Source organism: Piliocolobus tephrosceles, unplaced genomic scaffold, assembly GCF_002776525.5.
Source record: "Piliocolobus tephrosceles isolate RC106 unplaced genomic scaffold, ASM277652v3 unscaffolded_41067, whole genome shotgun sequence".
NCBI classification, from domain to species: Eukaryota; Metazoa; Chordata; class Mammalia; order Primates; family Cercopithecidae; genus Piliocolobus; species Piliocolobus tephrosceles.
This window is the reverse complement of record NW_022325496.1, coordinates 1-14,045: the sequence shown is the minus strand read 5'-3', so window position 1 is coordinate 14,045 and position 14,045 is coordinate 1. Positions and strand designations below refer to the sequence as shown.

Sequence of the window (14,045 nt, the reverse complement as noted above, 5' to 3'; positions counted from 1 at the left end):
GGGTTGGAGGCGGCCCGGCAGAAGCTGGCGCTGCGGCGGAAGAAGGTGCTGAGCACCGAGGAGATGGAGCTGTACGAGCTGGCGCAGGCGGCGGGCGGCGCCATTGACCCGGACGTGTTCAAGTGAGCGGGGCGGGAGGGGGCCGCATCCTCGCCAGACACCCCGATCTCTGCTCTCCGGGTTCCCCGGTCCCACTGGTCGGGAGGAGCCCCCCGCGTCCCCCGTCCCCGTCCTTGTCGGGTCTTCAGGGAGGTGGCCGCGCCAGGCGGAGAGGGCTCACCGGCCCCGCGTCTGTCCCCGCCAGGATCCTGGTGGACCTGCTGAAGCTGAACGTGGCGCCCCTCGCCGTCTTCCAGATGCTCAAGTCCATGTGTGCCGGGCAGAGGCTAGCGAGCGAGCCCCAGGACCCTGCGGCCGTGTCTCTGCCCACGTCGACAGTGCCCGAGACCCGAGGTCAGACCTGGGCCCGCTGTCCCTGCCCCAGTGGCGGGGGTGGCGGGCGGGGAGGGGGCAGGCGCGGCACAGCGGCGGCGTGGCCCTGAGTGGCCAGGCGTGTCTGTCGGTCTCGGCCCAGCACCTGCAGGGCCCATCCGTGGGCTCTGCTCCCGGGCTTCGCTACCAGCCTTAGGAGGCACGTCCAGGTCAGGTGGACGCAGAGTGCGTGCCCCAGGGTGGTCCAGGCTGGGTAGGGCTCCTCTGCTTAGCTCCTCCCCACCTCTTCACTCAGGCCTTCATCTTACAAAGTCCGGAATCCAGAAGGTTTGGGATTGGGCGCCATGGCTCACGCCCATAATCCCAGCACTTTGGGACGCCACAGCGGGAGGATCGTTTGAGGCCATGAGTTTGAGACCAGTCTGGGTGGCAGAGTGAGATCCTGTGTCTAAATATGTTTTTCAGAAGACAGTCTCTATCCCTGTCCTGTGGTATACAGCATCCAGGGAAGTGCCCAGGGAGCGGGGCAGGCAGAGGTCTTCCTGCCTGCACCCCACCTAGGCCCAGTTCCTGCGCAGGGGCTTGGCCAGCCCTGGCCAGCTTCCCTCTGATGATTGCAGGAAGGGAGTCAGACGTAGAACTCCCAGGATGCAGAGGCCTGCGGGGTCTGAAGGGCCTCCTCCCTCTCCAGTGTGGTGACTGGGCTGAGCAGATGCTGGGGCTGAGAGTGTCATGGTGGAGCCTCCGTCCCTGCTCATCCTCCCCGCATGTTGCTTCTGCTCCTGATGGCTCTCTCTGAAATGCAGCACAGCGTCCCAGGCCAATGGAAGAAGGCCCAGAGCTGGCTCCCTGCCTGGAAGCACCAGGATACCCACGCAGGCATCCTGAGAAGGCGTGGGGAGCAGGCTGCCTTCATGGGGGGAGTGCCAGGGCCTGGGCACCCACACCCCCTGACCCAAGAGGGCCCGGGCACCTGTGTGCTGGCCTTTTCACTGACCCTCACTGTCTGCTCTCTTTGTGTCTCTCTCTGACCTCCAGAGGCCTCCTTTCTCTCTGCCAGGAACAGTAGCCCCCCCCCAGCAAGTTCCTCCTTTTTCTCCAGCCTGCAGCCTTCGGCCTCTCCCGTTCTGCTCCACAGCCTGGCTGCTGCACACTCGCCTCTCTCTCCAGGCCCCCCGGGTTCCCTCCGCTTCTCTTGCTGCCTGTTCTCTCCTTTTGCAGGTTGCGTTTATTGGCTTATCTCTGGGGGTTGGTGCTCTCCCTTGTTTCCATTTAAACTGCCTGGCCCCAGAAGGCCCAAGCAGCTTTGAGCTGCAAGGGCAGGACCATGCAGGCCACCGCTACCCTGCCGCTTAGCAGCAGGGCAGAATTTCTGATTCGGTTTATTAGAGACCTGGTATGGCAGTCTCTAGACCCCACAGTTGGGCTGGCATCCGGGCACAGGACCAACACCCCCACACTCCAGAGGCGAACTGTGGTGAGTGTAAAGAGCCCCGCTCCAGGGGAGGACAGCTGGCCAGGGTGCGGTGTGCTGTGCTGGAGAGCACAGCCACGACTGCTGTGCTTGTCACCTCGGCCTCTTAGAAGTTGCCCCCTACCCGGACAGGAAGTCTGGAGGCTGAAACAGAGAGTCCCACCTTCCCCGAGTCTCCTGGATGCCATCTCACACAGATGCCATGTGCTGGTCCCATGGCCACACTCCGGCACTCAGCCCCATTGCCCGCCTCACTCCTGAGTTGGGGCCACTTTCCAGTGTCACCAGGTGTGATCAGGGGCCCAGAGCCAGCGGCCTGTGAGAGCCCAGGGGTCTTTGGTCACACCTCCTGCATGCGCCTCCCGACAGCGCCCACCTCACTGCCACCCAGAGCTCAGGCCCAAGGGAGGGTGGAGGGGACTGAGGGACAGGCCTGGAGTAGGGGTGTATGGACTGCAGGCTGAGATGAGCAATTGAGGGTCAAGTTGCCAGCAGGAGGGAGAAACTGGGAACAGAGTCCCTGTCACTCCAGGGGAAGTTGCTGCTCACTCAGCACTCAGGGGCCCTGGGTGCCAGGCCCAGCTCTCAGGGCAGAGGGCGTGGCAGGGAAGTGAGATGGTCACACTCAGTTCAGTGAGAGGCAGTGAGGAAAACTGCCAGTGAGACCAGCATAGTGGCTCACCCCTGTAATCCCAGCACTTTGGGAAGTCAAGGCAGGTAGATCCCTTGAGCTCAGGAGTTCAGGACCAGCCTGGGAAACATAACAAGACCCCATCTCTACAAAAAGTACAAAAACTAGCCAGGCAGGGCCAGGCGCGGTGGCTCACACTTGTAATTCCAGCACTTTGGGAGGCCGAGGCAGGCATATCATGAGGTCAGGAGATTGAGACCATCCTGGCTAACACAGTGAAACCCCGTCTCTACTAAAAATACAAAAAAAAAATTAGCCGGGCATGGTAGCGGGCACCTGTAGTCCCAGCTACTCAGGAGACTGAGGCAGGAGAATGACGTGAACCCGAGAGGTGGAGCTTGCAGTGAGCCATGATCACACCACTGCACTCCAGCCTGGGCGACAGAGCGAGACTCCTCCTCCTCAAAAAAAAAAACTAGCCAGGCAGGCGTGGTGGTGGTGCCCATCTATAGTCCCAGCTACTTGGGAGGCTGACGTGGGAGGATCGCCTGAGCCTGAGGGAGATGTTGCAGTGAGCTGAGAGCTTGTGACTGGACTCCAGCCTGGGCAACAGAGCAAGACCCTGTCTCAAAAAAAAAAAAAAAAAGAAAAAAGAAAAACCGCTAGCAACGGAGATGGGAGGAGGCTTCAGAGCCCAGAGAGCAGCAAGGGTTACACGGGGCGGAGCAGGAAGGGGGCAGTCAACAGAGCTCCACAGGTGTGAGCTGTGGCGGTGGGAGGGGGTGGGTGAGGCAGAGTGCTGTCCAGGTGCTGTTAGGCCCGGGGTGGGAGGAGGCAGGTGGGGGGCACAGTCAAGATGTATGTGGGGGTTGCGGCACTGGAAATGCAGGCATAGAGGGGCCGGGAGGATTGGGGGTGCCGTGTGAGCGAGTGGGGGCTTCGAGAGAATTTACCCAAGGACAGGAGTGGCCTGGAGTGCTGGGCCCTTCGGGGTCTTTTGTTCCTCGAGGGCTCTGTCCTGGAAGCATAGCCCAGGTCCGGTCCTATAGGCTGGGAGGCAGAAAGCCAGAACATGAGGGCCCGGGGGATAGAGTGGAACCTGAGGAGGAGGTGGAAGGGAATGGGGCCACACCAGGAGTGCTGAGTGAGAGGCAGAGGCCACAGATGGAATGCTGAGAGCTCTCTGAGGCCCACATGTTACAGCATCTGACCACACGGAGCTCCAGCTGCCCTGGTAATGGCAGAATCTGGGGTGGAGGACATAAGGGGGTTGTCAGAGTGATCCAGCTGGGGGGCATGGAGGCCATAGATTTCCCACAGGACTCGGGTGTGGAGTTCTCCAGGCTGTGGGCCAGGCCCACTCGAGCTTGCCTCTGTGAGCTGCAGCAGGCACCCTGGGTCCTCTGGATGCCTGTGCCCCAGCCATCCAGACCGCCTGGGGAAACCACCACCACCAGATTCACTCATACCCACAGGGAAGGGGAAACAGAAAACCCCAGAAGCACAGAGGGGTGATGCTTGTCTTGGTAAGAGTCTGGAGTCACTGAGGGAAAAAGTGACTATTTAAGTTTTCTATTTTCAAGCATTCTATTTAAGTTTAGGGAAACTATACATTTTAAAAGTTGTCCAGAGCATGCACGTAAGATGACACTTTGGAGTGTGGAAGCCGTGAGTCTCGCCTGAGCTGTGCTGCCTGATACAGGAACCTCGAGCCACACATGGCTGGGGTGGTCATTGCACTGCATGTGTTATGCACAGCAGATGCCAAAGGACTGGTACAAAAGGGAATGCAAAAAGCCCACCACACCTTGGTAGGCCGAGGCTGCTGGATCTCTTGAGCTCAGCAGTTCAGGACTAGCCAGGACAACACGGGGAGACCTAATCTCTACAAAAAATACAAACATTAGCAGGGCATGGTGGCACATATCTGTAGTTCCAGCTACTTGGGAGGCTGAGGTTGGAGGATAGCTTGAGCCTGGAAGGTTGAGGTTGCAGTGAGCTGTGACTGCGCCACTGCACTCCAGCCTGGGTGAGAGAGTGAGACCCTGTCTCAAAAATAAACAAAAAAACCCAAAGTGAATGAGGCTGGGCATTGGTTCACACCTGTAATCCCAACACTTTGGGAGGCTGAGGCAGGAGCATCACTTGAAGCTTGGAGTTTGAAACCAGCCTGAGCAACAGCAAGACCCCACCCATCTCTACAAACAAGAAAAAGAACAAAGGTGAATGCAACATCTTATGAATAACTTATGTACTGATTACATATTGAAATAATATGTTGGATATTTTAGATTGATTAAAGTATTTGAGCTAATTCTGCATTTTCTTTTACTACTTATTTATTTTTGAGACAGTCTCTGTCACCCAGGCTGGAGTGCAGGGGCCACTCATAGCTCACTGCAGCCTCAACCTCCTGGGTTCAGGCAATCCTCCCACCTCCTCTTGAGTAGCTGGGACTACAGGTGCACACTACCACACCTGGCTAATTTTTTTATTTTTTTGTAGAGATGGAGGTCTCACTATGTTGTCCCAGCTGGTCTCTAGCTCCCGGCCTCAAAGGACCCGCCTTGGCCTCCCAAAGTACTGGAATTACAGGCATGAGCCACTGACCCCTGCTGAGCCAGGCTGTTTTTAACATTCAATGGTCATTGACTATCTTTGGGCTTAGGAGGGCCCTCCAGGGACCAGGCCTAGGGGCATCAGTCACCCCACCCTCACACCCCAACCTGCAGGCACAGTTGGTTCAATCCCACTGTCTAGCCCGTCTGACTTAGTGGCCCCTCCTGAGGGAGCAGGGCTAAGCCAAGCTGGTTTTCCCACTGCACGGCACTGCAGACCATTCTATTCTGGGCCTTCTCATCCTTCATAAATTGAGGAGGCCTGAACAGGGCTCCCCACTAACCCCGAGAGCATGTAATTCCTGAAGACCCAGGATTTTCTTAATATCAATTATGGCTTAAAGTTACGTTGGTTTCACATTTACAGGGTTTGTCAACCCTGTCAGATTTAAAGATAAGCATTATTAGCCAGGTGTGGCCCCATGCTTGTAGTCCCAGCTACTTCGCATGAGTTTGGGGCAGCAGTGAACTGTGATTGCATCACTGCACTCTAGCCCAGGTGACAGAGCAAGACTCAGTCTCTAAAACCCCCTCTGCCACCACTCAAAACAAAAAAAAACAAACAAACATCATTTGCTCTTTTCTGCTTCCCTCTCATCCTTGTTTCCAGAACGGACCGGGTCATTACTGAGGGGAGGAGAGGAAACTCAGATGGCGGCAAACTGAAGGGAAGCTGGCTCTGAGTCAGGCCCAGGTCTGTGGCCTGCTACGCGGCAGGCTGTGGGGAGCTAGGCATTAGTAACCTCGAGAGCACACGGGCGCCTAAGCACCCAGGTTAGGCCGCAGCTGCAGAAGATCTGCCTCTGTCTGGCCTGGCCTGGCCTGGCCTGCGGAGGGACTGTGGCCTCAGGAGGATGCTGGCCCAGTGTGGGAGCTGCTGCAGGGTGGCGGGTCCTGTCTGCTCATGGAAGACAGAATCCTCACCCCTTGACCAGTCAGTGGAGACTAGAATAATGGCAGTTTGTACCACAAGAGATGCGTGGTGGCTGTTCTCTGCTTTGTGCCATTTTCACGAGTCACTGCTGGGCTGAGGTGGCCAAACGTCACCCACCACGTGTTCTTAACTGCGCTCCTCCTTGACTCAGGGCAACCCCGACTCCATCTTTGTGGAGTCAAGTGTGCCAGGCTGTTCCAAGCACGACACTGCTATAACCCTCACCACCCACCAGGCAAGAATGAGCAAAGATCTCATTCTCTGAGGAAGAACTCCCCAGAAACTCATAAGGAGGGCTGTCCTGTCCCTGCAGGGTATGGGGAGAATTTTGTGGTATTAGCATCGAAAGGGAGCTAGAGGTACCTCTGGAAGAGCCAGGGTCCACGGCATCTCAGACACAGGAGTCTCTGCTTGTTCAAGGTGACAGATGGTGAAACAGAAATGACCTAATGGATCCCTAAACACCCGGTTACATCTTTTCTCCAGGAATGCAGTTTCCCATTGCAAACTATTTGACTACACTTGATAAGAGGCCAGGGAAGGACCAGGATTGAGGCTGGGTGTTCTGTTGGCTGAACCCTTGTCTGGAGTCACCCTGAAAGTGGCGGCAGGGGAGTTCCTGCAAGGGACTGCCCCAAACCTTTCCAGCATGAGAGCCAGTTGGGATTCCAAAGGAAGAAACACTTAATGCCAGAGTGGTCAGTCCAAAGCATTTGTTAGGGAACTTACATGCAGAGGGGGGCTGCAGTGTGCCCTCATGAGGGACAGCCAGGAAAGAGGTTGTGCCTGGGCACACCACACTGAGGGGGTGGGGTGTGGAGTTTCTATGAGAGTGCAAGGAATCTGGCTGGGGTGGGACCGGTTTCCACATGCTTAGCAACACGTCAGATCTTTCAGTGTTCCAGGTAACAACCTAAACCTGTGTCAGTGTCTGGGAAGATGCAAGCCCCAGCCAGGGTTTCAGCCTGCAGGGGGAGCATGTAGCTGATTAGGTCAGAGTGGTCAAGGCACTCAGTCAGGACAAAGGAAACGCTGGGGGGACGAAATGGGGGACCCAACACTGAGGCAGGGGACACATGCCCTGTTTAGAGCCCATGGGGCAGACCCTGCCAGGCCAGAGCAGGGGAGAGCCCTGGCCAAGGCACTCCGCACAGCGAGCCTGCCATCCGGGTACATTTGTACCTTGCAGGGTCCTCTCAGTCAGTCTTGCTGATGCTGTCAACACCCTGAGCCCAGGGAAATCCATCCCACTAAAATAAAGCTCTGGCCCAAGTGTGGTTGCAGATCTTTCTTGGCTATCTTAAAGAGTAAGCAAATTACAAATCAAAGAATCTCTGAACCAGTGGTCTTCATCCGAGAAAGATTCTGGTGGTCAGAAGGAAAGTCTCAAGCATTCAGACTGTGGCAGGAACCCTGTCATGGAATCTGGCTGCTAAACCCGAAAGCAAGAGGGTTGACCACTGTTTGCGGAACACTCGGGTAGGTAGGAAACAATGAAAGAGCTTCCGAAATCAAAAGCAGAAACCCAACTCCAGGACTTGGTGACGGCAGTACTTCCTGCCCGTCACCATCTGGGGCAGCTCAGACGTACAGTCCACGTGGATGCACCTTGAGGATGAGGCAGCGCCACCCTGCTGCTGCTGCGGCTGATGGCAGCGTCCGGGCAGACTAGGGTTGCTGTCCAGGCCAGGTGTGCACCAGCCGCACCTATCTTTCCCTAAATGGACCCGTGGCATGTGTCCTTTCAAAACGTTCCCTTGGCAGTGTGCTCCTTGCATGGCTTTGCTCCTGGGACACATCCTCAAGGGTCCCCTGCACACAACCAAGGGCTTCTGGGGCACGACCTGTCTTCAGTGGTTCTGAGTCTCAGGACATGGGGCTGATGCAGAGCCTCTAGCTGCAGCAGCCTTGATGGAAATGTGTAGACACAAATGTTGCCTAAGGAGCACGAGTACCGCAGGTGCTGCAGTGACGGAGCTCGCCCATTCCTAATCATTGTGCTTTGTGTCTCCTCAGGGAGAAACAAAGGCAGCACTGCCCTCGGGGGAGCATTGGCCCTGGCGGAACGCAGCAGCCGCGAAGGATCCAGCCAGAGGATGCCACGCCAGCCCAGCGCTACCAGACTACCCAAGGGGGGGCGGGCCTGGGAAGAGCCCTATGCGGGGCAGCACCTAGGATGGGGCAGAGACTTGTCACATCTTTGTTCCCAGCAAAGGCTACGTGTTATCTCCTTCAGTTAATAATAAACCTTTCTGAGATGCAGAGGGTCCAGGTCAGATGTTCTCTAACTTTTTTTTTTTTTTAATATTAAGGCATAGACTTAGAATGAGTTTTCTGGACTCAAAGGTATCTGGACTGCCAGGTCTTTTATAAACAGATGTCAACAAGCTTCACTTGAAGTGAAATGTGGGAGGTTTTTTGTTTGTTTGTTTGTTTTCGAGAGACGGAGTCTCTGTCGCCCAGGCTAGATTGCAGTGGTGTGATCTCAGCTCACTGCAAGCTCTGCCTCCCGGGTTCATGCCTTTCTCCTGCCTCAGCCTCCTGAGTAACTGGGACTACAGGTGCCCGCCACCATGACCGGCTAATTTTGTTGTATTTTTAGTAGAGACGGGGTTTCACCGTGTTAGCCAGGATGGTCTCGATCTCCCACCTCATGGGAGGTTTTCTACCAAGACAGCTGACAGTGCTGAGGGACAGGGTGGCTGTGTGCGTGCAGAGAGGGCGAATGCTGCCCTCCAGGTTACGGTGGAGCACTGGGGTCAGCATGGATGTGTTGTGACCTTCTGCGGGTCATGAATGCTGTGCAGAACTTGGGGAATACCCTTTCCCCCTCTAAAATGTCCTGACCTTACACATTTGACCCACAGCTTTAGAGACTTCACGGACGAGCCCCATCCACAGACCTCCAACGCTTCACTTCTAGTCTCTTCCTTTTGGCCAGCATGACCCATCAATAAAGAAGCCCAAACCCTCGCAAATTCAATTGAAAACCCTGACTCTGCTTTCCTAGAATTTAGGAAATCTACACTTTGAACGCTTGGCTTTGAAGAAACACTGTTTTCCCCTGGTCCGTTTACTTCCGTGGCAGCTGCTTAAGTATGTACAGTCCTGCTGCACCCAACCCCACGCCAGCAGGGCAGGCTGGCACCCCACTGCTGTCCATGCAGTCTCTGGGGTCCCACCAGCTCCTGTAAGGCAGAACTAAGCTGCATGACACACAGAGGTCTTGGTTTTGTACAGAACCTTTAATTGCAAACAACTTGAAAGCAGCCATCCTGGGGGTGGCAGGGGAGAACTCACCGCACCCTCCCCTCAGTATTCTTCGCCTTCCTCAGCCTCAGCTTCCACGGAATCCACGCCCACCTCTTCGTAATCCTTCTCCAGAGCTGCTAGGTCCTCCCGGGCCTCAGAGAACTCTCCCTCTTCCATGCCTTCGCCCACGTACCAGTGCACAAAGGCCCGCTTGGCATACATGAGATCGAACTTATGGTCCAGGCGGGCCCAGGCCTCCGCGATGGCCGTGGTGTTGCTCAGCATGCACACGGCCCGCTGCACCTTGGCCAGGTCTCCCCCAGGGACCACTGTGGGGGGCTGGTAGTTAATGCCCACCTGCCGGAGAAGGGAAATGAAGCAGTCTGTGAAGCTTATATCAAACCTAGAAATGGTAGCTACTTTTCCTCCAACAGAAGACAAGGAGAATGTCACCTTGTAGGTGACAAGGAGAATACTCAGTTCACCTCACAAACGTCACTAAGCCCTTCTCTGCGCCAGGCAGGGTGATAGTTCCAGATGGAGAACACAGAAAGGAACCTTGGAGGTAGCCACCCTGGTGGGATCCTAAGCTACCTAAACGGCTGTGTCCTAGTACCTGTGACATGTGATAGGTGCCCAGGTGAAGACAGTCTTCCCTCTGAAAATGTATGCTGCTTGTCTTCTTTGTAGATTACAATTAAATTCTGTAGCTAAACTTTTTCCACCCAGATAGATTCAGAGTACACATCTCTTCCCCATGCTATCACAAGGAACATCATACCCACTTCTGACCCACAAAACAAGCCACTGTGGATATGCAAAGGTAGCAGATCATGGGTCAAGAGTCCTATGAATGCTGCTACCACAGCATCAGGAAGTGGTCGAAGTGGTCCATGTGCCTGCCTAAGTAGGGGCTGGCATTCCAAGGTGGTAACCAAAGGGGAAGCATTCCAAGTTTCAGAACTCGGGATTAACATGACCTGAGGTCCTAGCAGCAGTGCACAGGGTCAACTAGAGCAGGGATCAGCACACTTGTTCTATAAATGACAACATCAGGCCAGGTGTGGTGGCTCAAGCCTGTGACCCCAGCACTTTGGGAGACTGAGGCGGGCAGATCACGTGAGGCCAGGGGTTTGAGACCAGCCTGGCCAACATGGCGAAACCCCATGTCTACTAAAAATACAAATACTAGCTGGGTGCAGTGGCTCATGCCTGTAATCCAGCACTTGGGAGGCTAAGGCGGGTGGATCACCTGAGGCCAGGAGTTCGAGACCAGCCTGGCTAACATGGCAAAATCCCATCTCTACTAAAAATAAAAAAATTAGCAGGTGCCTGTAATCCCAGCTACTTGGGAGGCTGAGGCAGAGAACTTCTTGAACCTGGGAGGTGGAGGATGCAGTGAGCCAAGATCGCGCTACTGCACTGCAACCTGGGTGACAAAGCGAGACTGTCTCAAAAAAAAAAAATTACCCGGGCGTAGTGGTGCATGTCTGTGGTCCCAGCTACTCGGGAGGCTGAGGTGAGAGAATCGCTTGAGCCTGAGGGCAGAGGTTGCAGTGAGCCAGGATCACACTACTGTACCTCAGCCTGGGGTACAAAGCAAGACCCTATGTCAAAAAATAAATAAATAAATAAATAAATCTCACCACAGATATATAGTGTGATGACTCAGAAAGAGAGTTCAAAAGACATCACTGGGCTGGGCCCAGTGGCTCACGACTGTAATCCCAGCACTTTGGGAGGCTGAGGTGGGCAGATCGCCTGAGGTCAGGAGTTCAAGACCAACCTGGCCAACATGGTGAAACCCCGTCTCTACTGAAAATACAAAAATTAGCTGGGTGTAGTGGCGGGTACCTGTAATCCCAGCTACTTGGGAGGGTGAGGCCGGAGAATTGCTTGAACCCGGGAGGCAGAGTTGCAGTGAGCTGAGATCATATCACTGCACTCCAGCCTGGTCGACAGACCAAGACTGTCTCAAAAAAAAAAAAAAAAAAAAAATTCAGTGATTCAGTTATCAACTCTGGTTCACTACTTTATGCCCACATGCCTAGCCCATGGAACAGGGATACTCTTCCCAAAGGATGTGGGCCTTCAGGGACAGTGTTATTTTGTGCGTCTGCTGCTTGCGGAAAGTCCTGCACATCACCCAGTCATACCTTAAATCCAGTCGGGCACCAATCCACAAACTGGATAGTGCGCTTGGTCTTGATGGTGGCGATGGCCGCGTTGACGTCTTTGGGGACCACATCCCCCCTGTACAACATGCAGCAGGCCATGTACTTGCCATGGCGAGGGTCACACTTGACCATCTGATTGGCTGGCTCGAAGCAGGCATTGGTGATCTCGGCCACGGACAGCTGCTCGTGGTAGGCCTTCTCGGCTGAGATGACCGGGGCGTAGGTGGCCAGGGGGAAGTGGATGCGGGGGTATGGCACTAGGTTGGTCTGGAATTCCGTCAAGTCCACATTCAGGGCCCCATCGAATCGCAGGGAGGCCGTGATGGAGGACACGATCTGCCCAATCAGGCGATTGAGGTTGGTGTACGTGGGACGCTCGATGTCCAGGTTGCGCCGACATATGTCATAGATGGCTTCATTGTCGACCATGAAGGCGCAGTCAGAATGTTCCAGGGTCGTGTGGGTGGTCAGGATGGAGTTGTAGGGCTCCACCACGGCCGTGGAGACCTGGGGGGCTGGGTAAATGGCAAACTCTAGCTTGGACTTCTTGCCGTAATCCACTGAGAGCCGCTCCATGAGCAGAGATGCAAACCCAGAGCCAGTGCCGCCCCCAAAGCTGTGGAAGATGAGGAAGCCCTGCAGTCCCGTGCACAGATCTGCCTGAGAGAAACCAGACAACGTGAGTCAATGCCTGTGGAAGCCACACAACCAACCTCCAACAAGCCAGGGCCACTTCTCTTTGCCTCTGAAGACTTGATATGGATTCAAATCATCCATAATAAACACGTAGTACACTTTGAAGCAAAGAAAAGCAGACAAAGATCTACAGAAAAATCACCATTGCAGACTCAGTAGGACTCAAGATGCTGGTCTAAGTTTTTGTTTGTTTGCTTGTTTGTGATGGAATCTTGCTCTGTTGCCCAGGCTAGAGTGCAGTGGTGCAATCTCAGCTCACTGCAACCTCTGCCTCCCAGGTTCAAGCAATTCTCCTGCCTCAGCCTCTCAAGTAGCTGGGAGTATGGGTGTGCACCGCCACACCCAGCTAAGTTTTGTATTTTTAGTAGACATAGAGTTTCACCATGTAGGCCAGGCTGGTCTCAAACTCCCGACCTCAGGTGATCCACCCACTTCAGCCTCCCAAAGTGCTGGGATTACACGTGTGAGCCACCGCGCCTGGCCAACATGCTGATCTAAATTTTGATAAAATGACCTCCCTTTCACCTTCCAAGAACTACCCTCCCATGCAAGACAATGGCCACATGAAACCTTCTCTTCTTACCAGTTTGCGGATCCGGTCCAGAACTAGGTCAACAATCTCCTTGCCGATGGTGTAATGGCCTCTGGCATAATTATTGGCTGCATCTTCTTTCCCAGTGATCAGCTGCTCAGGATGGAAGAGCTGCCTGTAGGTCCCTGTGCGCACTTCATCTACAAAAGAGACAGTGTGTGCTATGAATCTTTAAGGCCTGTACTCACCAAGATGGACACATTCCAGGACTGTTCACTTCTACAGAGTACATGCTGTTCAAAGTACATGACCTACAAGTCATAGGTCAACAGTGGCAGCATCTGGTAGACAATGTCTCTGTGTGATAACCAAACTGCATATGCAATTTATGACTTTACGAAGTTACACTCAGCTTGTGGTATAAATGTCAGCACAACCAGTTCCTAGTGAAAGAAAATAAGCTCTCACACTCCTACGCAGGTACATAATTCTTTCCTACGTGTAGCTACATCAAAGGCTGTAAGTTAAAAACTCTTACAACCTGGGAAGTCACCAGATCAGTGTGACTTCTGCAGGGCAGTCGCATCAGGGCACCCTGGATGACCTGGGTCTCACAGGCTTTCAGGTGATGCGGTCATTTCCTGGGGGACCACTGAAAGGTGCTGCCTCTTGGCAGCTCTCTTTGGAAACTACCTCAGGCTGCTATTCTGAAGGAAGCAAATGACTGTTCTGTACTTACCTTCTATGCCTAAGATGCAGGTCAAGACTCTGGTGCACCAGCATAAAAGAGTGCAGAGCATTCAGGAGGGAACCAAGCCTACTGTACCCTGCAGGCAGGGCCATCTGAGCAGGGCTGAGGCAGCCACAAGGGAATCTCTCCACAGCCCATCTTACTGCTGGCAAAGCAGCTTTTCCCTGTAGGTCAGGTTTTCCTAGATTAGGAGCCAAGTCTCACAGACACTTTCATCACGAACCTTTCAGTTTCTCTCCTAACAACGCCACGGGCATATGCCTGTCCATCCCATCCTTTCGGCAGGAGGATTCAAAGGAACCCACGCGGGGCTTTACCACTGCTCTCCCACCCTCTCAGGAAAGCTGCCATCCAGTGCCCAGGCACCTACCGACCACAGTGGGCTCCAGGTCCACAAACACTGCTCTGGGCACATGCTTGCCAGCCCCAGTCTCACTGAAGAACGTGTTGAAGGAGTCGTCCCCGCCACCAATGGTTTTATCACTTGGCATCTGACCATCGGGCTGAATTCCATGTTCAAGGCAGTACAGTTCCCAGCAGGCATTGCC

At 54.5% G+C, this 14,045-nt stretch overlaps 1 protein-coding gene and 1 pseudogene across 2 annotated transcripts; one reads left to right on the top strand and one right to left on the bottom strand.

Annotated features, from left to right (window-relative positions):
* The first annotated feature begins 6 nt into the window (after positions 1-6).
* On the top strand, positions 7-8,356 carry LOC113223362 (annotated as a pseudogene). Its single transcript, XR_003308718.1, has 3 exons — positions 7-122; positions 305-453; positions 8,106-8,356. The product of XR_003308718.1 is annotated as a mitotic-spindle organizing protein 2B-like (transcript).
* A 959-nt stretch (positions 8,357-9,315) lies between these two features.
* On the bottom strand, positions 9,316-14,039 carry LOC113219534 (tubulin alpha-3 chain). The gene is made up of 4 exons (XM_026452831.2): positions 13,868-14,039; positions 12,798-12,946; positions 11,498-12,178; positions 9,316-9,698 (listed from the first exon to the last, which is right to left on the bottom strand). Exons 1-4 carry the CDS (start codon positions 13,986-13,988, stop codon positions 9,402-9,404), a joined length of 1,248 nt encoding a protein of 415 aa, XP_026308616.1. The 5' UTR covers positions 13,989-14,039; the 3' UTR covers positions 9,316-9,401.
* Between the last annotated feature and the right edge of the window lie 6 nt (positions 14,040-14,045).